Genomic DNA, 27,234 nt, shown 5'->3' with positions numbered 1-27,234 from the left:
TATGATGACGGATGCTTGATACTGCGAATGACTCATTATGAAACCTGTTGTGAGTTCATTTTCCCCTTCATTACTGAGGCCCGAGGAACTCCCTCTTCTGGTAAAGAAAGGTAGTGAGCCTGATTATCAAACACTTGAGGCTGATGATGATGACTGGCTGAGTGGAGTTACTGACTGGATATAAGGCTGCCGACGCCCTTCTGCCCTGCGGGTGATTTCTCTGTGGGATCCTTGGAGACCAGTCTGAATTCCTGCTCCTCTAAAGCTAAGTTTGCTGCTCGGCCTTTTGTATTGGTGCTTTGACTTTGTTTTGCTTTGTTTTTCTGGATTTCTGCCATTCCCTGCTGGGGTGTGCTGAATTCCTTTAGCTCTGTCTTCTGAAAATACCTGAGTGCTGATTTAGTTTTTGAAGCCTAGCTGCTTCAGGGCCTTTTTCATATCAGCTTGTTGGCTTTTGTCTTTGATAGGGTTTTGGCAGATTGCAGACAGCAGCCTTCCTGTCCTTTCCTATCTAGGTAGTTTTGGGCCCCGTCTTTGCTCAGTCTATCTTTCTGTCTGTGTTAGTGTTTTCATCGTGCTTCACCGTCATTATATGTTGGGGGCTGCCTATTGCTTTGGGGTCTGCTCTGGGGCAGTTTAGATTTCCCCTTTCTTTCTTTAGGCCTATGTGATTCTCCGGCTGTGATCGAGGGGTCTAGGGCATTGTAGGAACCCCCCACGGCTACTGCTAGTTGTGTTGATAGGTTCAGGGGTCTGCAATCTGATAGTTGCCAACTTCTCTGGTTTTCTGGACTTAGCTTGTATTTCTGCTTTTGCCTCCTACGGTGACTCATTCATAACAGAATCACCCGCCATACCGCAGATCCTAGGGTACTCAATAGCAGGAAAGAATTGTAAAAAAAAAAAAAAGTGTGTATATTTTTTCCTCTATATCTCTGAGGCCGTAGGGGGAATTTTTTTTTCTCTCAATGGAGATAAAGCAATTGTCTGATCGTGTGGAGCAGCTCGCTGCGGAAGTGTGGGGAATTTCCGCCTACCTTGCTCATTCACATGCTGCTGAACCAAAGATTCCTACACCTGATGTATTTTTTGGGGATCGGTCTAAATTTTTGAATTTCAAAAATAATTGTAAATTATTTTTTGCCTTGAAGCCTGACTCGTCAGGGAGCTCCGCGCAGCATGTTAAAATTGTCATCTCTTTGCTGCGTGGCGATCCCCAGGATTGGGCGTTTTCTTTGAAACCAGATGATCCTATTCTGACTAATGTGAACGCATTTTTTCAGGCCTTGGGGTTGTTGTATGACGAGCCTAATGCCATTGATCAGGCTGAAAAGACCCTGCTGGCATTGAACCAGGGTCGTGATTCTGCAGAATTGTACTGTCAAAAATTCCGAAAGTGGGCAGTACTTACTACCTGGAATGATAATGCCTTGGCTGCTCTCTTTCGGAAGGGGTTGTCAGAAGCCGTAAAGGATTCTATGGTGGGATTTCCTGTTCCCTCTGGTCTTGACGATTCTATGTCATTAGCCATTCAGGTTGATCGGCGTTTGCGCGAACGCAAAGCTGCACGAGAGGTGTTGCCACCTGTTGAACAAATGTCTGAACCTATGCAATGTTTTTTCCAGAGAGCAGCGTCAGGAGTTCAGAAGGCGTAATAAGTTGTGTTTTTTCTGTGGAGATGCCTTGCATATTATTTCTGTCTGTCCTAAACGAGAGAAACGCTTTGCACACACGTTTTCTGTTGGGGGTGTTCAACCTAAGTTTCTTCTGGCTATTACTCTGATCTGTTCCCTGTCCACATTTTCCGCCAAGGCTTTTGTGGATTCGGGAGCAGCCCTAAACCTAATGGACTTGGATTTTGCTAAACGTTGTGGATTTCCGATGACACCTCTGCAGACGCCTATCCCTTTGAGGGGGATTGATGCTACTCCTTTGGCTAAAAATAAACCTCAGTTTTGGACCCAGGTGGTAATGAGGATCGCCCCAGACCATCAAGAAAATTGCAGATTTTTGGTGTTGCATAATCTGCATGATACTATTGTTCTGGGGGTTTCCCTGGTTACAAATTCATAATCCAGTTTTGGATTGGAAATCTGTGTCTGTGGTGAGTTGGGGTTGTCGGTGTGCCTTTAGTGAGGCGCCGGTGTTTTCCACCTCTCCTCAGTCGCATGATGTTCCTGATTATTTGGCAGACTTTTATGATGTATTTAGTGAGAATGAGTCTGTGTCTCTGCCTCCTCATAGGAGTTATGACTGTGCAATTGAACTGAGCCCGGGGTGTAAATTTCCCAAGGGTCGGCTCTTCAATTTATCTGTACCCGAGCACGAGGCTATGCGATCCTATATTAAGGAGGCGTTGGAGAAGGGTCATATTAGACCATCCTCGTCACCCTTAGGTGCCGGTTTTTTTTTTTGTAGCCAAAAAGGATGGATCATTAAGACCTTGTATTGATTATCGTGCCCTCAACAAAATTACTGTTAAATATCAGTATCCGTTACCCCTGATTTCTGATCTATTCTCCAGAGTTAAAGGTGCTTGCTGGTTTACCAAGCTTGACCTCAGGGGGGCGTATAATCTTATTCGCATTAAGCATGGGGATGAATGGAAGACGGCGTTTAATACTCCGGAGGGACATTTTGAGTACCTGGTGATGCCTTTTGGGCTCACTAATGCCCCTTCTGTCTTCCAGTGCTTCATGAACGATATTTTCCGAGATTTTGTCAATAAATTTTTGATTATCTATCTGGATGATATTTTGATCTTCTCCAAGGATTGGGATTCTCATGTGGAACATATTCGGACTGTGTTCCGGATCTTGAGGGAGAATTCCCTGTATGTCAAAGGATCTAAATGCCTTTTTGGAGTACAGAGGATTTCTTTTTTGGGATTTATTTTGTCCCCGTCAACTATTGAAATGGACCCGGCCAAGGTACAGGCCATTTACGATTGGGTTCAGCCCACTTCTTTGAAGGCCCTCCAGAAGTTTTTGGGTTTTGCTAATTTTTATCGGAAATTTATAGCAAAATTTTCTAGTATTGCCAAGCCATTGACTGATTTGACTAAGAAGGGTGCTGATGTGTTAAATTGGTCTCCGGAGGCTGTTTCTTCCTTTCAGGAGCTGAAGCGAAGATTCACCTCCACCCCGGTTTTGCGGCAACCTGATGTCTCACTTCCATTCCAGGTAGAGGTGGATGCTTCTGAGATTGGTGCAGGAGCTGTTTTGTCCCAAAAGGATCCAGTAACATCTAAAATGAATCCCTGTGCTTTTTTTTCCCGAAAGTTCTCTCCATCTGAACGTAACTATGATGTGGGGAATAGGGAACTGTTGGCCATGAAATGGGAATTTGAGGAGTGGAGACATTGGTTGGAGGGAGCTAAGCATCAAGTCGTGGTCCTCACTGACCACAAGAATTTGATTTACCTAAAGTCGGCTAAGCGCTTGAACCCTAGACAGGCTAGGTGGGCTTTGTTTTTTACACGTTTTGATTTTGTGGTTTCTTTTCTTCCTGGAACGAAGAATGTCAAGGCTGACGCCCTCTCTAGGAGCTTCTTTGCTGATTCTCCTGTGGTGACCAAGCCTGCTACCATCTTAGGCGAAGGGGTAGTTCTTTCTGCCATCTCGCCCGATTTGAGACGTGATCTGGAAGAGTTCCAGGAGGACAAACCTGAGCGTTGTCCCAGTGGAAAGTTGTATGTTCCTGACCAGTGGAAGAAGAGAGTGATGTCTGAAGTTCATTGCTCTGCTTTGGCTGGTCATCCAGGTATCTTTGGTACTAGAGATGTGGTGAGTCGGTTTTTTTGGTGGCCCTCCTTGTCTCGTGATGTCAGGAATTTTGTGCAGTCCTGTGGGACGTGCTCCCGGTCTAAATCGTGTTCTCACTCTAGTGGGTTGTTGATGCCTTTGCCTGTCCCCAAGAGGCCATGGTCCCATATTTCAATGGATTTCATCTCTGATATGCCTGTCTCTCAAAGGATGACTGTTATTTGGGTGATTTGTGATAGGTTCTCTAAGATGGTTCATCTTGTACCACTCCCTAAGTTGCCATCTTCCTCTGAGTTAGTGCCCCTGTTTTTACAACAGGTGGTTCGTTTGCACGGGATTCCTGAGAACATTGTGTCTGACAGAGGAGTCCAGTTTGTGTCTAGATTTTGGAGAACTTTCTGTTCCAGGCTGGGAATTCAGTTGTCCTTCTCCTCTGTTTTTCACCCTCAGACCAATGGGCAGACAGAGAGAACAAACCAGACCTTGGAGTCATATTTGAGATGTTTTATTTCTGCTGATCAGGATGATTGGGTTTCATTTTTGCCCTTGGCCGAATTTGCTTTAAATAATAGAGCTAGTTCTGCCACTTTGATGTCACCTTTTTTTTGTAACTTTGGGTTTCATCATTGATTTTCTTCAGGGCAGGTGGAGCCCTCTGCCTGCCCAGGTGTTGACACTGTGGTGGAGAGAATGCACCAGATCTGGGACCAAGTGGTGGATAAGTTATCTCTCTCCCAGGAAAAGGCCCAGCGGTTTTCCAACCGACATAGGACCATTGGTCCCGAGTTTAAGGTTGGTGATATGGTGTGGTTATCATCAAAAAATATTGCTATGAAGGTGGCTTCTCCTAAGTTTAAGCCTAGATTTATTGGACCTTACAAGATTGTGGAGATTATTAATCCGGTCTCTTTTCGTTTGGCTCTTCCTGTCACATTTAAAATCCATAATCTGTTCCATAAATCTTTGTTGAAGAGGTTTGTTGAACCTGTTGTTCCGGGGGTGGCACCTCCAGACCCTGTATTGGTTGAAGGTAACATGGAATATGAGGTAGAGAAAGTACTGGATTCCCGTCTGGCTAGACGGAGACTCCAGTATTTGGTTAAGTGGAAGGGTTATGGTCAGGAGGATAATTCCTGGGTCCCTGCCTCTGATATTCATGCCAAAAGATTGGTGCATGCCTTTCATCGGGCTCACCCTGATCGCCCTGGTGGCGTAGTTGAGGGTTCGGTGACCCCTCCTCAAGGGAGAGGGAATGTTGTGAGTTCATTTTCCCCTTCATTACTGAGGCCCAAGGAACTCCCTCTTCTGGTAAAGAAAGGTAGTGAGCCTGATTATCAAACACTTGAGGCTGATGATGATGACTGGCTGAGTGGAGTTACTGACTGGATATAAGGCTGCCGACGCCCTTCTGCCCTGCGGGTGATTTCTCTGTGGGATCCTTGGAGACCAGTCTGAATTCCTGCTCCTCTAAAGCTAAGTTTGCTGCTCGGCCTTTTGTATTGGTGCTTTGACTTTGTTTTGCTTTGTTTTTCTGGATTTCTGCCATTCCCTGCTGGGGTGTGCTGAATTTCTTTAGCTCTGTCTTCTGAAAATACCTGAGTGCTGATTTAGTTTTTGAAGCCTAGCTGCTTCAGGGCCTTTTTCATATCAGCTTGTTGGCTTTTGTCTTTGATAAGGTTTTGGCAGATTGCAGACAGCAGCCCTCCTGTCCTTTCCTATCTAGGTAGTTTTGGGCCCCGTCTTTGCTCAGTCTATCTTTCTGTCTGTGTTAGTGTTTTCATCGTGCTTCACCGTCATTATATGTTGGGGGCTGCCTATTGCTTTGGGGTCTGCTCTGGGGCAGTTTAGATTTCCCCTTTCTTTCTTTAGGCCTATGTGATTCTCCGGGTGTGATCGAGGGGTCTAGGGCATCGTAGGAACCCCCCACGGCTACTGCTAGTTGTGTTGATAGGTTCAGGGGTCTGCAATCTGATAGTTTCCAACTTCTCTGGTTTTCTGGACTTAGCTTGTATTTCTGCTTTTGCCTCCTACGGTGACTCATTCATAACAGAAACCCCTATCCTTGGTTGTGTCTGTTGTTAGAGTCTTGAGGTTAGAGTCAGCGCCTGTCAGTGGCTAGGCAATACGCCACAGTGCATCCCAGTCCTCTGCACCTTCTAGCATCCGATTGTGCCTCTCTGCTCAGGGTACTGTCGTACCATGCCAGGTAGCAGTAGCCGCCAGTGTGGTGCCGTGCACAACTCCAGCGCTTTCCTCCCCACTCTGGGTGGTTAGTGGCGTCCGCCGAAGCGGTACTGTGCGCACTTGGCGCGATTATATTTTTCCATCCTTTTGCTGGCACCGCAGCCGCCGCGCTGAGCGCTGATGGTCTAGACAAGATCTCTAGTCCTGTGCCTCTGGGACAGAGTTCTGTGACCTTTAATTAGCGCTCACCCAGCCGAGCTCTGTGAGTTCAACAGGCTCCAGCGTTTGTTTCAGCGGCTCTGTGAAGTAACAGAGTTTGTTTCCATTCACACTGGGTGAAGTTAACCCATGTGTGAGCAAGCGTTCATCCACCATCTTGTTCCGCCATTACTCAGCAGCAGGTTCCATCTCTGCAAGGTGGACCCCGGGCTGCGAACGCACCTCATATCCCCTCTTATATTATTTGGTGCGTTCCCTAACATCAATATCCATGGCTCCTTACCAGCCTGAGAATACCAGCCCCCAACTGTCTGCTTTAGCTTGGCTGCTTGTCAAAATTAGGGGGGGATTTTTTTTTTAAATGATTTATTTAAATAATTAAAAAAAAAAGTTGTGGTGTCACCTCTATTCTTGATAACCATCCATGATAAAGCTGATAACTGAGGTTTGCAGCCCGAAGCTGTTCCTTTTGCCATTCTAGTTATGAAAAATAGAGCAGCTTCTGCTCTCGCTCTTATTAATGGCAGCAGGTGTAAGCCGATGGGAGTAGTACTCTCTCATCAGCCAACACCTCTGTAAACTTTTTACCATCTGTCACAGCAGCTAGCGCTCTGACCGGCGGTAATAATCTTACCGCTGTTCAGATCCACAGGTGTTTCTCATGCTGCATGACAGTGATGAGCGAGTATACTCGTTACTTGGGTTTCCCTGAGCATGCTCGGGTGGTCTCCGAGTATTTGGATGTGCTCAGAGAATTAGTTCTTGTTGCTGCAAGCTGCATGATTTGCGGCTGCTAGACAGGCTGAATACATGTGGGGATTGTCTGTTTGTTAGCCTGAATACATGTGGGGATTCCCTATCTAGCAGCCGCAAATCATGCAGCTGCGTTGACAAAAACAAAATCTCCGAGCACGTCAAAATACTCTGAGACCACCCTAGCATGAGCGGGGAAACCCGAGCAACGGGTATACTCGCTCATCACTAGGAAACACCCAATGTTCGGGGTGACAAACCCGAACAGTAAGGCCGTTGTCACACTAGCATTGATACAGACGAGTGCTATGCGATAAAACATTGCATAACACTCGGACCACTGTTAATCTATGTGGCAGCTCACATCACCATTTTTTCTTTCTTGGGCGTATTCTACGTGCTAGAGAAATTGCAGCATGCTGCGACTGTACGTGTATATCGGCCGAGTCTCTCCAATGCAAGACTATGGGTGCAAGAAAAAAATCAGACACCACATGGACTATCCATGTAGCTCGCGACAAATACGCACACATTTTCCTCATAGCAGCCCACTGAGTCATTAAATTCAATGGGGAAAATCAGTGAGAAATATAAAGCCATACACAATAAAAGCCTTATCATGTGTCCCTCTCCTGAGGTCATCTTTGTCACATGATAAGGTTTCTAATATTAGACAGTGTAGGACCTCCCCGATCAGAGTCACCTTGTCGATGGTGGGATGGCTTTTATGCTATATTTGATCAAATACAGTATTACTAAGAACTCTGAATTAAATGTACTTAAATGCACTTTTGCTTTTCATTTATTTAATTACAGCAGGGTTTTTCTCATTTTGTCTTTTGTAGGTTTTGTATATTAAAGTTTAGATAGACATGAATGAGCAGCAGCAATCGCTTTCAGCATATCAGTAGCTTTCTTTGTAGTTGGAAATTATTTTGAAAATCTGTTGTTGTATGCAGTTCCTACCACTAGAGGGCTCAACGATATCTAGAAAATGAAAGTAGATGAGAGTAGTAAATATTAGAGTAACATATTAAAGATAATCTGTCATTAGGAACAACCCACCTAAGTCGTCTATATGGGCATGCAGGTCATAAAGAGTTGAATAAAATGAAATTGTCAGGATTCGTACCGGGGTCTACTCTGGGTTCCACAGCAAGTTTCGCTGCCTTACTGGCTGTGCCACACAGTCAGTCGGAATATTCAGTTTCTGATCAACTAGTTCTTTTTCGTTCATCATTCTTCCCCGTTCTGGTGATTGGCTGCTTCACTGTTTCCTGTTAGTATGTCCCGCCTTCTTCCTATTTAGCACTCCTCAGGGCTTTCACTCCTTGCCGGTGATTCTTTTGTGGTACGGATTCCTGCCTTCTCCACTGCGCTGCCCGGTACAACCTCTGACAGCCTCCCGGTCTCTCTTTCGTCTGAGTACCTCTGGACTCTAGCTTTCCGCTTTGTCTTTGCTGAAAGTTTAGTACTGTTTGGTGTGTTAGTTTTGGGTTTCGTGGATTAACCCTTCAGGTTCGTTCTCTCTTTAGTATCACTCTTGTAGACCTCCTTGCTGCTGCTTGTCTCCCTTAGGTTGTCCAGCATTAATTCCACCCTCGGTTTACCCTCATTGTAGCTCCCTGCACTTACGCCAAGGAAGGGACCGCCGCCCAGTTGTCGCCCACCGGCTAGGGTGGGACCGGCAAGTAGGTAGGGTCAGCGGGGGGGTGGAGCTCAGTGGCACCTTCTTTCCCCGCCGTGTGGTGGAATCATAACATAATCACCGGCCACCCAAATGGACGCTATGACCTCCTTAGTCAATCAGATGCAGGGTCTTACTCAGCTGGTGCAAGATCTTGCTGCGCAGGTCCAGCGTCAGGAGCAAATTCAAGCAGCTGCCGTGGCAGGGACAACTAATTCTGAGCCTAGAGTTAACTTACCCGAGCCATTTTTCGGAGATAGAAGCCAATTTGTTTCTTTTAGAGAAAATTGTAAATTATATTTATACGACCTCTTTCTTCTGGTCCTCCAGCTCAAAGAGTCCGTATCATAATCTCTCGCTTACGGGAGGGGCCCCAAGAGTGGGCCTTCTCTCTGCCGCCAGATTCAAATCTCCGTGTTTCAGTAGACGACTTCTTTCAAGCCTTAGGGAATATTTATGATGAGCCTGACCAAGTAGCTCTGGCCGAGGCAAATCTCACCTCCCTGTTCCAGGGTGATCAGGAGGTAGAGATTTATTGCACCCAGTTTCGTAGATGGAGCTTAGCTACCCGTTGGAATGATCCCGCCCTACGGAATCAATTTCAGCGGGGCCTTTCTCCAGCCCTAAAGGATGAACTGGTACATTACACCCTGCCCCAGTCTCTAGAGGAGCTGATGGCCTTAATGGTCAGAATTGATCGCAGGTTAAGGGCGAGGAGATCGGAGCAGGCAGCAGCACAGGTTTCCGTTTTCTCTAGGGTCACGCCGGCTGTTCCGAGTCTGCCAGCTGCCGAACCCATGGAAGTGGGAGCCATGCAAACTACCACAGAACCTAGTCCTTGCCGTCCACGCCACGCACTTGGAACCTGTTTTTACTGCGGGGATCCTCGGCACTGGATAAAGGATTGCCCGCGGCGCCCTTGCACTTCACAAGAATCTTCTCGGAATACACCACCTAGGCCTGTGGGTGGACAGGTAATTCCTTTAAGTTCTAAGAGACTCTTAGTGCCAATTTCTATCGCTTTCTCCTCCTCTAAGGGAGAAGGAGTGGCCATGATTGATTCAGGGGCTACTGCTAATTTTATGTGTTATGAGTTTGCTGTCTCTTTGGGTATTTCTTTAATTCCACTCGCTCACCCCACTAAATTAGTTGGTATTGATAACACCCCACTAGCTAATGGGGAGATTAGTCTCTGTACTCCATTGCTATCATTTCAGGTTGGTGTACTGCATGTGGAACAACTGTCATTTTTGGTTATGCATGACCTCCCAACTAGTGTCATACTGGGGCTCCCATGGCTCCAGCTCCATAATCTCAACATTAACTGGGTTTCTGGTGAATTAGAGAAGTGGGGTGCAGATTGTTCACAGAAATGCCTGTTAACACACGTTTGTGGTATCGTCTCCGTACAAGCTTCTCTTCAGAGTCTTTTGGGCCAATTTGCAGATGTCTTTTCTATGAAGGAGTCTGAGCGGTTGCCACCTCATCGCTCTTATGACTGTACTATCAATTTGGTTCCCAATTGTAAATTCCCTAAGGGACGCTTATACAATTTATCTCCTCCTGAAAGAGAAGCTTTACGTGAGTATGTACAAGAGGCTCTAAGAAAGGGGCATATTCGTCCGTCCACCTCACCCCTGGCCGCAGGTTTCTTTTTTGTCAGTAAAAAGGATGGAGGACTCAGGCCGTGTGTAGATTACCGAGGTCTTAATGAGATAACTGTCCGTAACCAATATCCTCTACCGTTGATTCCGGACCTGTTTAACCAGGTTCAGGGGGCTCGATGGTTCTCGAAGTTGGACCTGAGAGGGGCGTATAATCTCATTCGTGTAAAGGCTGGCGACGAGTGGAAGACCGCCTTCAATACCCCCGAGGGCCACTTCGAGTGTCTGGTTATGCCCTTTGGGCTGTGCAATGCTCCGGCGATTTTTCAAAATTTCACCAATGATATTTTCCAACATGCTATTGGCCGCTATGTAATTGTCTATCTGGATGATATTTTGGTGTTCTCTCCTGACTGGGACTCACATTTGAATCATGTAAGGGATGTACTCCAGGTACTCCGCAATAACCAACTTTTCGCCAAGCAAGAAAAGTGTATTTTCGGGGTCCAAAGTCTATCTTTTTTGGGTCATATTTTGACACCCCAGGCCATCACAATGGAGCCGGAGAAGGTAAAAGCGGTTCTTAATTGGGCTCGTCCTGCATCTTTGAAAGCTCTTCAAAGATTTCTGGGGTTTGCCAACTTTTACCGCAAGTTTATAAAAAACTTCTCTATTGTGGTGAAACCTCTCACAGATCTTACTGTGAAAGGTTCCGACTTGGTAAACTGGAGTAAGGATGCAGTGGACGCCTTCACGTTTCTTAAGGAGAGCTTTGCCACTGCTCCTGTTCTTACCCAGCCCGATCAGGAGAGACCCTTTGTTGTTGAGGTTGACGCCTCGGAAGCGGGGGTGGGGGCAGTACTTTCACAGGGGACTTCGTCTTTGACTCATTTGAAACCCTGTGCATTCTTCTCAAAGAAGTTTTCCCCAGCGGAAAAAAACTATGATATTGGGAACAGGGAACTGCTCGCTATAAAGTTGGCCTTTGAGGAATGGCGGCATTTCCTGGAGGGGGCCAAACATCCTGTTACTGTCCTCACCGACCATAAGAATCTTGAATATCTCAAAACGGCCAAACGGCTAAATCCAAGACAGGCAAGGTGGGCGTTGTTCTTTTCACGTTTTAATTTTGTGATTTCTTTCAGACCCGGCTGCAAAAAGGCCAGAGCAGACGCGCTATCTAGAAGCTTCTTGCCTGAACAACCGTCAAACATCCCACCTGTTCCCATTTTACCTGAGAAAGTGTTTTTGGCTGCTAATACCTCTGATTTGTTTGCTGAAGTCAAACAATTTCAACATTTGTCTCCGTCCGGCTCTCCTGATAATAAAGGGTTCGTTCCCTGTCATTTGCGTTTGAGACTGCTGAATGAATACCACAACTCTCCTCTTTCAGGTCACCCTGGTATTTCGGGTACTATGGAGTCAATCTCCAGAAATTTTTGGTGGCCGACTTTACGCCGAGATGCCACTGCCTATGTCAAGGCGTGTGACGTTTGTGCCCGGTCTAAGGTTAACCGCTCACGGCCTTTGGGAGAACTATGTCCTCTACCTGTTCCCTCCAAGCCATGGACCCATCTGTCCATGGACTTTATTACTGATTTACCTCCCTCCCTGGGAATGACTACCTTGTGGGTTGTGGTAGATCGCTTTAGTAAGATGGCGCACTTTATTCCTTTACCCAAATTACCATCCGCCAAGCAATTGGTCCCCTTGTTTCTAAATCATGTGGTGCGGCTGCATGGAATTCCTTCTAATATTGTCTCAGATAGGGGTACCCAATTTGTCTCCAAATTCTGGAGAGCTTTCTGTAGTAAAATTGGCGTTTCCCTTGCTTTCTCATCGACCTTTCACCCGGAGACCAATGGGCAGACAGAACGGGCCAATCAAGCCCTTGAACAATTCTTACGTTGCTATGTGGCTGATAAGCAAGAGACCTGGGCATCTTTTATTGCCTTGGCAGAGTTTGCCATAAATAATAGGGTGAACTCTTCCACAGGGATGTCTCCCTTCTTCTGCAACATGGGATTTCACCCTAAATCCAGCTCTTTCTCTGAGGACCCCTCAGACAGTCCTGAGGTAGAGATTGTTTCCTCTGATCTGCGGTCGGTTTGGGAGCAGGTCCAAAGCAACATCAAAAAGGCTCATGAGTCACAGTGCCGCTTTGCTAATAGGAAGCGGAGGAGAAGTCCTTCCTTTGAAGTTGGGCAGAAAGTGTGGCTTTCTACTAAAAATCTGAAACTGAGAGTCCCCTCTGGTAAACTGGCTCCCCGGTACATTGGGCCCTTTAAAATATCTCAGATAATCAACTCTGTTTCTGTCAAATTGGACCTCCCCCAGGCGATGAGAGTGCATAGGGTATTCCATGTTTCTCTCCTAAAACCTTATGTACCTCCAGTTTGTCCTGCTGACACACTTCCTGCTCCTGTTGTTGTACTTGGTCACCCCGAGTTTGAGGTAAGAAAGATCTTGGACTCCAGGAAAGTTCGTGGGGTCCTGCAGTACCTGGTGGACTGGAAGGGGTATGGCCCTGAGGAGAGGTTGTGGGTGTCTCATTCCGAGGTTCATGCCCCCAGGTTGTGTAGGAGGTTCCATGTCGATTTTCCTGAGAAGCCTTCCCCGGGTGAGGGTTCGGAGGCCCCTCATAAAGGAGGGGGTAATGTCAGGATTCGTACCGGGGTCTAGTCTGGGTTCCACAGCAAGTTTCTGATCAACTAGTTCTTTTTCGTTCATCATTCTTCCCCATTCTGGTGATTGGCTGCTTCACTGTTTCCTGTTAGTATGTCCCGCCTTCTTCCTATTTAGCACTCCTCAGGGCTTTCACTCCTTGCCGGTGATTCTTTTGTGGTACGGATTCCTGCCTTCTCCACTGCGCTGCCCGGTACAACCTCTGACAGCCTCCCGGTCTCTCTTTCGTCTGAGTACCTCTGGACTCTAGCTTTCCGCTTTGTCTTTGCTGAAAGTTTAGTACTGTTTGGTGTGTTAGTTTTGGGTTTCGTGGATTAACCCTTCAGGTTCGTTCTCTCTTTAGTATCACTCTTGTAGACCTCCTTGCTGCTGCTTGTCTCCCTTAGGTTGTCCAGCATTAATTCCACCCTCGGTTTACCCTCACTGTAGCTCCCTGCACTTACGCCGAGGAAGGGACCGCCGCCCAGTTGTCGCCCACCGGCTGGGATGGGACCGGCAAGTAGGTAGGGTCAGCGGGGGGGTGGAGCTCAGTGGCACCTTCTTTCCCCGCCGTGTGGTGGAATCATAACAGAAACCTTGGCATCTGCAATCCAATATCTTATTCCAGAGAAATCCACTTTTCTTTTTCTTAATGAGTAAATGAGTTTTTAAGATCTATGGGCAGGACACAGATCTCCCTGATATTCTGCCTCCAGAGCTTATTTAAAATGAAAGGGAGCGTTACCAGTTACAAGTAAATCAGGAAAGAAGACTATAAGTCATTATACACATCACTCTGGTAATGCCGCCTTTCATTTAACATATGCTCTGGAGGCAGGTATAGTTCTTAACAGCTCATTTACATATAAGAAAAATGTGGATTTCTCTGGAATAAGACATTGGAGCGCAGATATAAAGTTATAGTTTTATTCAGCTTCCTATGACCTATATGCCCATATAGACGGCTTAGGAGGGTTTTTCCTATTGACAGATCTCCTTTAAATGTTATTCCCTGACTCCAAAGTTGGAGCAGGAATATCTTTCTGATTGCTCACTGAGATCAGGGCTTTGGTTCTCAAGAACCAAATTCTGTAGAGCTGCGTCTTGAAAAGAGTGGAGATGCTCATTACTTTTAACTTCTGCACCATTCATTGTGGGATTTCTGGAAATAGCCGAGCTGTAACTGACTTTCTCCATCAGGGAATAACTTTCAATTCTGGGAAAATACCTTTAATAAATCCATACTGAAATTGGCATAAAAGTGTTCCAGTCATCAGTTTAACCCCTACACGACCGATGAAGTACATGTACGTCATCAGCTGCGTCCCTGCCTTTGATGCGGGCTCACAAGCTGAGCCCGCGTTTTTACCAGTACTTGATAGCTGATTTAATCAGCCATCAAGTGCCTCTAACAGCCATGGGTGGATCAGAAATCCACCCGCAGCTGTTAAGCATTTAAATTAACACTCACAGCATTTAACACTCACAGATAGGAAGCACGTCATTGATGCACTGTGATGTATAGCATGGATGATCGCAGCTTCAAGTCTCCTAAAGGGACTATTAAACACAGTAAAAAGTAAAAAAAAAAAGTTTAAAAAATTAGAACACAAACGTTCAAATCACCCTCCTTTTGCCCCATTAAAAAAAAAATAAAAATACACACATTTGGTATCGCTGCATTCAGAAATGTCTGATCTATCAAAATATAAAATAAATTAATCCAATCGGTAAATGTCGTAACCTGAAAAAAATAAAAAAAATAAAAACGCCAGAATTACATTTTTATGATTGCCGCAACATTGCAATAAAATTCAGTAAGAGACCATCAAAACATTGCATCTACTCCAAGACGGATCAGTAAAAAGAGTAGATCAGGGCGCAAAAAATAAGCTCTCACATAGCCCCAGATCATGAAAAATGAGAATATTACAGGTCTTGGAAAATGGTGACAAGAGCAAAAAAAATTTATTTTTGTACAAGTTTCTGAATTTCTTTCACTACTTAAATAAAAAAAAACAGCTATACATGTTTGGTGTCTGTGAACTCGTCATGACCTGGGGAATCATACTGCCATGTCAGTTTTACCATATAGTGAACAAGGTAAATAAAACATCTAAAAAAAACATTGTGGAACTGCACTATTTTGCAATTTCACCACACTTGGATTTATTTTCCAATTTTCCAGTACCCTATGTGGTAGAGTGAATGATGTAATTTAAAAGTACAACTCATCCCACAAAAATATTCTCTCAAGGCTATATGACTGGAAAAATAAAAAAGTTAAGGTTCTTGGAAGAAGGGGAGGAAAATCGTACCTGGGGTGAAGATGTTAATGCCCCACTGATGTCACCGCTTATGAGAACTTTCTCATGCAGCAAGCAGTGATGTCAGTGAGATGACCGGGGTTCATTGGCTATGGACTCTGGTTACCTTTCTCACGTCAGCGCTACACACTGCAGGAGCGTAATAACACTTCAGTCTCAATGTGTTCCGGATGTCATGGAGAGAAGTTGCATCACTTATGTGACTGCTCTCCAGATCATCCAGATCATCATTGGACATGGACCTTAATGGATTATGGTCAGACTGGTGAGGATTATGGTGTTTTATTATTTTTGGTCTTTTACAGGGGACATGAGCTTTGATGGATTACAGGCGGAAAGCTGAGTATAACTCTTTTTTTTGTGAATCAATGTGTAAAAGGATGTGGCGTTTTACTTTAAATAAAGGACTTTATTCATGTTGTGTCTTTTTTACAATATGACCATGGGCTTAGAAATGGAGAGGCGTCTTGATGTAACCTGACATTAACCCCACAAATATTACCCCACTTGCCACCGCTCCAGGGTAAGTGGGAAGAGTGAGGCTAATTTCTGGGTGTCAGAGACACCGCACTACACTCGCTCCTAGAGCCAGTGCGTGTGTCCTGAGAACAGAAGCAGTGCTAAAAGATACCTGTGGAGTGTGCAGCAGAGGTGACCATGCGTGCTTCAGGATAATAGTGTCAGGGTCCAGTCAGCGCTGGAAGGTAAAGAGGCAAAGGACCTGCGGACACTAAAACTGAATAATGTGCACGGGACCTATGGTCATGTGACTGCAAGGGGGCGGGGCTTAGCGTCCTGTATTCAGATAGGACAGGACACCATACAACAACTCAGAGTCAGGCAAAACAGAGGTCACACACAGTACGGGCGAACGAGGTACAGGAGGGACGAACAGACGGGTAGTCAGACAGAGCCAAAGGTCATACACAAGAGGGCTGACGTGGTACCAAGGGGACGAGCAGAGAGAAGTCGGGTCACAAGCAGAGAGTCATACACGAGAGGTAGCGCAGTACAAGAGGGTCAGGCAGAACTCGTAACAGGGACAGAACCAGATCACAACCGAACAAACAAGCAAGATATCAGGCACAAGGCACACGTATACAAGAGGTCACTTAACTCAGCCGAGGGCAGGAGTATAACTGACACCGGACCCAGGTCCAGTGAGCACTAAATAGCCTCCTGCTGCCAGAGAGAGGCAGCACAATTAACCCCTAGTCTAACCAGGACGGGTCAAAGCGAAATCCCGTCCTGGATCATGACACTGGGGTGACTGATGTTGGTAGTCTGGGAGGGGGGGCAATATCCCCATCTCCATTCCAGGCTATTAATAGCAATACACAGCTGCCTGTTTAGCCTTTGCTGCTTAGATTTTATAGGGGGACACTATGTAATTTTGTTCTGGGGTCCCAAGTATACTAACCAGTAAAAACTTAGCAAACAGCTGTGTGCTGTTATTATGAGCCGTAATAGCCTGGAAAACTTTTGGGACATTGTCCACTTTCCCAGATTAGTAGCATCAACCCTCAGCAGTGGGCTTTCCCTTTGCTGGTTATCAAAATTACGCAGGAGCCCACGCCATTTTTTTAAATTAATTCTTCATTTTACACATGATGTTAACAGCGGGTGCTGATTACAATTCCCATAATTGTCGCTTGGTTGTGCTGATCACAGGGAGACCAGGCGCCAATGATCAGAGCTGTCTTCAGCAGCCGGCGCCAGGGAACAGTGCGAACTGTACCACTTTTTCCTAGGTGCCGGTACGTGTCACTCTGATGACACATGGATGTGATATGGCTGTCTGAACCGGGGAAAAAGCAATATAAAATTACTGCTAGACAATATCATCTGCCACAAACTGGCAACAGCTTGTCGCTCATGAACCGGCACTGAATGTCACACACAAAAAGGTTGTTTCCCAACTCATTATGGATATGTTGGTGCCAGCTTCAGTGGCTCAGGTATGTGGTATCTCAGATGTTCTAACCAAAGCAATATTCCACCTGACCTGCCATAACTGTCTGTAAAAAACTTGTTATACAAGTACCCCGTCTCCTTTCTTTGAGGTTTCTTTAATGGTTACTTTGAATTGCTACTAACAAATGCAATAAACCAATGCAGCACACAAGTCATGGATGAAACACGTCGGCGCAGTTCTGACATACCCATAGATACTCGAGATATCAATGACCACGTCAATCATGTCACAGCACAATTCGTATGTCTGCATATCCACAGGAGCGCTGTCTGTTGCTATGTAGATTTTGCTAACTACATCAAACAGGAATGCCTTCTCTATCCCAGAATTCTGTAACAGAGAAATACAAGTAGGAGTAATCCAAAGAATATCGGCATCTCATACAGTACAGCCATTGTATGGACGTGTAAATGCCAGCCTACAATGGACCAGCTAACCGCAGGAGGGATTATACGCTGCTGTGGAATTGGAATGGCTCCTAAAGATAACTGTGAAAATTACTGTATTTGTATCTGTAGAAAAGTGTCCTCTTATATATTATATTATTTGTAGGTTTTCTTATATACAAATCTAAAGAGAATAAGCACTCATTTAAAGGAGAGTTGATTAGTTCTGCATTTATGGATGCCACTCAAAATGCCAACCCTAGCAGTACCAATCTCATCCCTCCATAGCCACGACAAATCAGGGAGGGCTTCTTTAAACGTAAGTAGATAGTCCTTACATTTCAAATGGCAACCATGCAGCATCTCCAGCCGAACATCTAATCTGACAAAATACTGAATTGCTGCAGCGGTCACCTAAATTAACAAGGATCCCTGGGAGACACCATCAAGATCACTGGACCGATGCTGTTCATGGAGGTAGGAGTTTGGTTTTGTCTTTTCTATAGGGCACTTTAGCAGTTATAAACTGGTTGTCCAGTAGAGAAGAACACCTTTAAAGGGGTGTTCTTAAGTTTGCAAGCTCTCCCTTATCCATGGAATAGGGGCATAACTTCCCAACCGCTAGGAATTCCACCAGTCCCGAGATCCAAGAAGCCCTGTGTGACTGGAGTGTTGGTCAATCATAAGCATTGTCACTCCATTCATTCTTATCCTATAGTTAGGGGAAGACTTGAAACTACTCATAAGATCTCTTGGATTTTTTCAATTACAATGAAACTCAACGATCATACAGAACTTACTTTAAAAATGATATTTTAACAAAAATGCAGTCAATTTTAAATATGCATGCTATGTATTTCATAGCTACTTACAGATATAAATATGTTCAGCAAGTTCTCCAATGTTGGAAGTTGTGGTATAAGTTTTTGCACAACTTTGCTGAAAGCCTCAAAGATTGAATGGTCATATATACTGGTAAGATAAAAGCTGAAACAAGAGACAAAAATAATAAATGTACTTATGGATTTTTTTAAAAAAATTTGAAGAAATTGGTTTAGTTAGTCATATACAGTATGTGTTGAGTATCACATTTATACACCCGCTGAGTCGTAAGCTGAAATTCCTGCTCCTGTACATGCACAATGACACTGACAATGATCGTGCGCCCATTGTAGGTAGCGGAATGCTCTGATCTCTGCCTACTACGAGTCTGTGGCTGCTGCTCACCTGGGAGTGAACAGGAGAGCAGCTTCAGGGAGGAGCAGATCAGAGCGTGCCCACACACTGAATGCATGCTCAACCCTGACACCGTGAGCCACTGTGCTCCTCCAGTGTCAGTGTGCAGAAACAGGCATTTGAGTTTACAGAGCACTCGCTGTGAGAAATTCTGCCAGTAAATCAAGATCATGAACAATTATGGATATGGAAATCGGACGGCATAGTGGTGCACCCAGTCATTGACCGCGCACGGGTGCGCTGAAGCGCCTCATTTACATATGGAGTAAAAGTTAAAATATGTATTACTGGTATAATTTTATAGGGAATAAGGGTCCATAAATGTTCACGTAGCTGAATTTGCATTTTAAGGGGTGAGAGACTACCTTTAATAAATGTGTTTTGCAGCCTGATTCTCTTGGATAAGGAGAAGATAAGGAAAAAAATGTTTCCATGTTCTCCATTGTGTCAGTCTGTGGAAATCGGACTGCCTTCAGATGTCATCCGAGTGCAGTCCAATGGTTTCCACGGACTCATTGACTTGCATGGCCGAGTGCGATACAAATATTCAAACTTGCGCATGCATACAGACAGTCTGAACGAGGAAAATATTGGACAACATAACATTGGTTCAACTGCGATCCGATGTTTTGTTGGATCACACTCGGATAATATACAGCTCTGGCAAAAATTAAGAGACCACCACATCAAAACCCTGTCATGGGCAGCCCATTCTCCAGATCTGAACCCCATTGAAAACCTCTGGAATGTAATCAAGAGGAGGATGGATAGTCACAAGCCATCAAACAAACTGCTTACATTTTTGGGCCAGAAGCAGTGTGAAAGACTGGTGGAAAGCATGCCAAGACGGATGAAAGCTGTTTTTAAAAATCATTGTTATTCCACAAATGATTGACTTCTGAACTCTTCCTGAGTTAAATCATTAGTATTGTTGCTTCTAAATTATTATTAACTTGTTTTCTTTACATTATTTGAGGTCTGAAAGCACTGGGTTTTTTTTATTTTGTTTTTCCACCAACATAGAAGAGGATTCTTTACTGTTAGGGCAGTTTGAATCTGGAATTCCTTACCTAAGGAGGTGGTGATGGCGAACTCAGTCGAAGGGTTCAAGAGAGGCCTGGATGTCTTCCTGGAGCATAACAATATTGTATCTTACAGTTATTAGGTTCTTTAGAAGGACGTAGATCTGGGGATTTATTCTGACAGAATTTTATAGGCTGAACTGGATGGACTAATGTCTTTTTTCGGCCTTACTAACTATGTTACTACGTACCATTTTTCTTTGTCAGAAAAAAAATACAAAATTTAGTGCTTGGAAATTCGGAGACATGTTGTCAGAAGTTGATAGACTAAAAGAACAATTTACATTTTACTCAAAAATAAACCTATAAAGAGAAAAATCAGACAAACTGATCATTTGAAAGTGGCCTCTTAATTTTTGCCAGAGCTGTAGTCATCTGCACATGCCTTGGCTTCCATTCAAGGAACGGCCTTTTATGGATGCAACTGTTTTATCAGAGTGGCAGCCTTTACACAGGACAGCTATCCGGTTTGGCACATAGAGTTAAGTGCTGGGCAATAGACCCCACTCTTTGATGTACATATGCCCTTAATTAAGTACAGGTGCTTCTCACAAAATTAGAATATCATGAAAAAGTTAATTTATTTCAGTTCTTCAATACAAAGAGTGAAACTCATATTATATAGAGTCACTACAGAGTGATCTATTTCAAGTGTTTATTACTGTTAATGTTGATTATCATGGCTTACAGCCAATGAAAACCCAAAAGTCATTATCACAGTAAATTAGAATAATTAACTAAAAACACCTGCAAAGGCTTTCTAAGCATTTAAAAAGGTCCCTTAGTCTGTTTCAGTAGGCTCAACAATCATGGGGAAGACTGCTGACTTGACAGATGTCCAGAAGGCAGTCATTGACACACTCCACAAGGAGGGTAAAGGGGGTTTTACACATAGCGATATCGCTAGCAATATCGCTAAAACGTCACTAATTTTGTGACGTTATAGCGATATTGCTAGCGATATCGCTGTGTGTGATACTTCCGACCGGCTGCCCCGCTGTCCATCGCTGATCGCGCGAGATCGGGCGGCTCCATTTCTCGTCGTCTGCTTCCTGCTGTGTGAGACGAGTGACGCTGGACGCGGGCGGGAGGACGTCAGGATCGCTGTGTGTGAAAGGTAAGTATCGTGCGCTGCGTCGCTGCTGCATCGCTGTGAGATCTTTCTGTGTGAAAGCTCACTAGCGATCATTTAGCAATGCACCAGCGATCCTGACCGGGTCGTATCGCTGGTCGGATCGCTGGTGCATCGCTAAATGTAAAAGGGCCTTAAGCCACAAAAGGTCGTTGCTAAAGAAGTTGGCTGTTCACAGACTGCTGTATCCAAGCATATTAATGGAAAGTGGAAGGAAAAAGTGTGGTAGAAAAAGGTGCACAAGCAACCGGGATAACCGCGGCCTTGAAATAATTGTTAAGAAAAGATCATTCAAAAATTTGAGGGGGATTGACAAGGAGTGGATTGCTGATGGAGTCACTGCTTCTAGAGCCACTACACACAGACGTGTCCAGGACATGGATGTGAGAAGCAACTGTATCTGCAAAAAGTTTGTATGTGTGACTCCCCAGAGTTCGGTTGTCACAGTGACATTGCCTTCCTCTAAGAGGTGAAGTCATGCTTGGAGGCATGCCAGGTAACATAGATTAAATCACAATTCCTGCTGCAGGTCAGAAAAGGGAGCTGCCTTATAAATTCTGGCCGGCAGAGGGGGTTGGTGAGTCAGCTAGAAGTGAGCTGAGGGGGTTTTCATGGGAAGGAGAGCAGCTGTGAGGAAAATGACAAGACAGTTAAACGTGAGGTAAAAAGATCTTTCTGGAAGATCCAGTCAGTTCAAGACAGGAAGAGCTGATCTATGAAGAGGGAACGGACACAAGCAGAGACGGAGAGGCTCTGGGGAAGCTAAAAAAAAACCTGCGTATAGCAGACCCCAGTGCGAAGCGCTAATAGAGAAAAAAGGGACGTCAGAGTCCTTGGTGTCAGGAGCTGTATGTCCAGATCGCCGAATCTGAAAGTACAGGGGATTGTAAATCCCTGTGCGACATTGAACACCTGAGGGCATGGCAGCGGATAAGGAGCACGGGACCGACGGTGAAGAGAACGGTACCCGTGGAATAGGCTCACGCTGACAGCTGTACAGGTTAGTGAAACTATCACGAACAGAGGGTCGCAGCTTAGTTATATACAGTGGAGACACACACACAAAGCGCAGAAAGGAATGTCCTAACCCCCACCTGGCAAGGTGGATCCATCTAAGATCTTTGCTCTGGGACTATTGCTCTACCTGTGGAGAGCTATTTTCACCTCAGCTGCGCCATATCAACAGTCTCAGGGGAACAACACCGCAGTGCTGGTCACCTCTGACCAGAATACCACAGGTGGCGTTACGTATTTAATCATCTACAAACGTTATCTTCATTTTTACCACATCACCAACAACTTTTCCCCTTCCCCTTTCATCATTTTTATTTAATGGACGCCCCAGGGCCACGGACCGGGTCGCTGCCACCGTGACATCCCCCATTGAAGTGGACGGGCCCAGTACGAGTACCCCAAGGTCCTGCACAGCGTGCACGCGCTCTCTCAAGCCGCCAAGCGTGCGCCCGGGCGCTCCACATGATCTCCCCATGTTTGTGTGGGTTTCCTCTAGGTTCTCCAGTTTCTTCTCACACTCCAAAGACATACTGATAGGGATTTCAGATTATGAGCCCCAATGAGGACAGTAATGATAATGTCTTTAAAAGCACTGTGGAATATGATAGCGCTATATAAGCAAGTAAAATAAATAAATAAAAATAACAAAATAAGGTGTACAAACCAGATACAGCTCCAATGGTCACTTGACGCCAAAATGACTTCACTGCTGCCGCCAAATCAACAAAAACCACTTGAAGCAGTAGAAATCCAATATTGGAGCAGCAGCTGGTAAGTGCGTCTTTTTTATATACATTTCCACTGTGCATAAAAAAAACAACCCCTTAAATATGCGGGGCTGCTGATTAGTCTTTGTTTTTACCCAGAAAGAAACGGGATATGAAGATGAATCTGTGCATTTATTCCACATACTCTCCACTTATGTCAACACACTTCTTACATCGGTATTCCAAGTTCTGTATGCCTTGCAAAAAGAAGGATTTCGGTTGTGCCTCAAACCAGGCATCCGTAACAGCTATGGCATCAGAAATGGTGTGAAATTTGGTAACCTTGAGGTGTTTCTTCAGGCTTGGAAACAGATGATAGTCAGAGGGAGCTAGATCTGGTGAATAAGGTCACCCAACTGGAAGCCAGCTCCGCCAGTTTTGCCTTGGTTGCTTGTGCAGTGTGAGCGGAGGCGTTGCCTTGCAGGAACAAGATTCCATTGGACAACTTGCCGTGCCATTTGGCCTTCAGAAATGCCTTCAATTGGTCCAATAGTTCAATGTAATACCTTGCATTGATAGTGGAATCCTTTTGAAGGTAGTCCACTAGCAGCACGCCCTCCTTATCCCAGAACACAGACTCCATCACCTTAGTGGCTGACTTTTGCACCCTGAACTTCTTTGGAGAGGGAGAACAACTGTGCCTCCACTCTTTTGACTGCTCCTTGGTTTCAGGGTCATACAAATAAAAGCAGGTATCGTCCATAGTGACCAGTCGTTCCAGGAAGTTCTTATCAGTCTGGAAATGCTAACAAATTAACCGAGAAGTTTTCACTCCCTTTTCTGAACTGTTGTCAAACATGTGGGGACCCACTTTGCAGATAGCTTCTTTATGTCCATGTATTCATGGATAATTACATAAACACGTTCACAGGAAATCCCCATGATGTCTGCTATTGCTTTAGCTGAAATTCACCGATTCTCCAGTATGAGGTTGGCACAGCATCGACGATCTCCGGAACAACAACCACTCTCGGTTGTCCAGGACGTTTCTCACCTCATCGTTGGTGATGAAGTGGCCCGTTTTAAATTTGGCAACCCAGTTCTTAATTGTAGAATATGAAAGGCATTGATCCCCCAATGTCTGCGACATATCACTATGAATATCCTTCGTGGACTTTTCTTGCAGAAACCAGAATTTTATCACTCCTCTGCTCTCATTTGCTGTGAATATTGCATTAGACTCTGCCATTTTGTTTTCCCGCGTGCGTAGAAAAAACATAAAGCTTTCATGTTATGTAACATTCATTACCACAGAAACAAAAAAGATCACAAAGCCAAAGATTTATCAGCAGGCCACTGAAATATATGCAAGTGAACCTGCAGTTTATGCTTCTGATAGTGCTGTGTAATAAAAGTGGCCCATCCACAGGTTTGATACTGTCCTGATCTAACAGTAACAAAAGTCCTTGCGATGCTGTCAGTTTGGGTGATCAGAGCCACTGCTGGCTTATAGTTTGCATTTATAAGATAGATGCAGAAATACACCCATAATACTCCTTGTGTGAATTTGGACTGACTGACTGACTCACCTGAGGTGGATTTTCTCAAGTCCGGCATCACTGAGATCATCATTTGCCCTCTGATGTATATCCCTTTGAGTTTCTATTTTGTGATCATCTGACAGGCCATCTACTTTGTGGATAAAGACCTCAAAGTTAATATCAGGATTTACTTTGTATGCGCTGGTCACAGTTAGATGTAATCTAGCGAGAGCTTCCATGTAATCATCCTGGGAAAAAAAGATGAAACACGTGCTTAGAAAATGCAGCACTGCTGTCTATCATACATTCTGACTTCAGAATAATAGATGGAGACATTTAGATTTATGGTTCTGTGCAACAGGACCGTGTCATCAGATTAACATGTCTTTAAAGTTATTTTTTTTGTGAAACAAGCTAGATTTTCTTTAAATGTTCTGGCATATAGGGGCCAAAAAAAGTGAAACTGGAGTTTGATTCTCCCCCCAAAAAATCATTATTTCACAGTTTAGAGAAAAATTAAATCTTTTCATTTCAGTATCACTTACAGGCAATGACTATAAGTGGTTATCTGGAACTTTAAGGCCGGGTGACTATGATCCGGAACTAGCAGCTCTTTGGAAGCAGTGTATGTCCAAAGTGCTGCCTTCTATTGAATGCAGGTAAATCCGCAAGTGTTCACTAAACCGCGTGGATTCATCTTTTCCAATACATTGTGTTGATGTCATTTCTCTTGTGGAGACTGGCGATTCCACAAGATAAATTGATATGCGTTCTGAAAAGACGTGCTGCATGTCTGTCTATATGGGTGATCCGCCGCTCCGCGGGTGTCTGTAGACGCATAGTGGACATGGGATTTCTTGAAATCCCATTCACTATGCTGCAACATCTGACCGCTATGGTTTTGACACTGCATAAATACACTGTCATACGTACAGCAGTTGTGGGCACATACCATAAAAACTAAAGGGGTTGTAAACGCTTGGGCTTCAAGCCTGTTGAGGTACTTAACACCTTTACAACCGGAGGTATTTTTGTTTTTGTGTTTTCATTTTTTTCTCCCCTTCTTCCCAGAGCCATTGCTTTTTTATTTTTTGGTCAAAATAGCCATGTGAGGGCTTGTTTTCTGTGGGACAAGTTATACTTTTCAACAACATGATTGGTTTTAAGATATCGTGTACTGTATAAAACGGGAAAAAAATTCCAAGTGCGGTGAAATTGCAAAAAAAAGTACAATTCCACAGTTGTTTTTTGGTTGTTTTTTGCCATGTTCACTAAATGCTAAAACTGACCTGAACTGCTCCAGGTCATTACGAGTTCATAGACACAAAATATGTCTAGGTTCTTTTTTATTTAAGTGGTGGACAAAAATCCAAACTTTGGTAAAAAAAAAAAAAAAAAAATGGCACCATTTTCCGAAGCCTGTAGTGTCTCCATTTTTCGTGGTTTGGGGCTGGGTGAGGGCTTATTTTCTGCGTGCCGAGCTGACATTTTTATTGAAACTTTTTTGGTGTAGATACAATTTTTTAATTGCTGTTATTGCAATATAGTGGCCACCAAAAAAACGTAATTCTGGCATTTTGAATTTTTTTCTCCTTACGCCATTTACCGATCGGGTTAATTCTTTTTTTATATTGATAGATTGGGCAATTCTGAACTCGGCGATACCAAATATGTGTATGTTGAGATTTTTTATATTGTTTTATTTTGAATGAGGCGAAAGGGGGGTGATTTGAACGTTTATATATTTTTTTTCTTTTTTTACTTTCTGTATATACTGTGCATAGGCAGAAAACTGCCAATCAGTGGTGGGAGCGTGTTTGGACTATGGCAGTGTGAGGAGCTGGCTACAAACTAAAGACTATTGAACCAATGGATGTAGAGAGAAGCCTACGGCTCTAAGGGATGTGGACTTTTTCCAGCACGGGCGCACCGTTTACGTTGATCTTTTTGTTGAGTTTTATTAGAGATTTGGTTGCTCGTCATTTTAAGGTGCACAAATCTCTCCTGGAAAGTGTTCAGCCTCAGGACTTGAGGTTTTCATTCAGTAACAGTAAGCAGGGGAAGACATGCCTGCTGGATCTTATGAGTAGTAAGTAGTGTACAGCACTCATCAACACCCCTTTTTTGAAAAGTCACAGGTGCCCCGCCCACATTCCTGACATTCCAATCCCGTCCACATTCCTGGCATACCGCGCATTCCTGGCATAGCTCAGAAAGTGAAAGCGAAAGAGTTAGTGGAGACAAAGTGAAAGCGAAAGCAAACAAGTGCGGGAAAGTGATAGCGAAAGTGTTAGTGGAGACAAAGCGAAAGATAAAGACAAAGTGAAAGCAGATTAGACCCTGTTTGACCTCGGGAGACAATCACGAAAAATAAAATGCCTGGTCTTTGACCTTATGAGGCGGTGTCTGTGAATGCGGCATATTTCACTCCAAACCATATGTGAATGCGGCATATTTCACTCCAAACCACACACACTCGGCTCTGCCGAGTTGTCTACACCATACACAGCGGTAAATGGAAAAGAGTGTGACGCTGAATAAGTTTCAAAGCTTTATTGATGTCAAAAAGTGTTACAATAACCGCTCCCGGATATAGGGTCTTATTTACAACACATAACGCAGTGAAAATGTCACAGACATTAAAATAGACAGCGGCATCAATAGTAGCGTCATTCGACTCGAATCGATTCTTGTCCCTGTCTGCCCAGCTGATTCTGCCGCTGCCGGTTGGGTAAGGGTTGAACGTATCCGAAAAAAAAAAAAATAAAAAATAATATATATATATATATATATATATATATATATGTAAAAAGACTAGGGGTTAAAAATAGATTCTATATACTAAATAACTAGCGAAGTGGATACATTTACTACACAGCGAGATAACACAGTTAATACTGTGTATATATATACAGTGGGGCAAAAAAGTATTTAGTCAGTCAGCAATAGTGCAAGTTCC

The 27,234-nt window shown here is 44.3% G+C and overlaps 1 protein-coding gene across 2 annotated transcripts in view; it reads right to left on the bottom strand.

Annotated features, from left to right (window-relative positions):
* Positions 1 to 27,234, bottom strand: part of RRAGD (Ras related GTP binding D) — a 259,744-nt gene that overhangs the window by 41,920 nt on the left and 190,590 nt on the right. For both annotated transcript variants that reach the window (XM_073589575.1, XM_073589574.1), the window contains exons 3-5: positions 24,324 to 24,523; positions 18,436 to 18,550; positions 17,365 to 17,507 (exon numbers count right to left, since the gene is read on the bottom strand). In XM_073589575.1, the coding sequence (XP_073445676.1) occupies positions 17,365 to 17,507; positions 18,436 to 18,550; positions 24,324 to 24,523 (458 nt within the window). The remainder of the gene's footprint in view (positions 1 to 17,364; positions 17,508 to 18,435; positions 18,551 to 24,323; positions 24,524 to 27,234) is intronic.

Source organism: Dendrobates tinctorius, unplaced genomic scaffold, assembly GCF_039654945.1.
Source record: "Dendrobates tinctorius isolate UK_male_01 unplaced genomic scaffold, ASM3965494v1 ptg000111l, whole genome shotgun sequence".
NCBI classification, from domain to species: Eukaryota; Metazoa; Chordata; class Amphibia; order Anura; family Dendrobatidae; genus Dendrobates; species Dendrobates tinctorius.
This window is presented reverse-complemented; position numbering and strand designations above follow the sequence as displayed.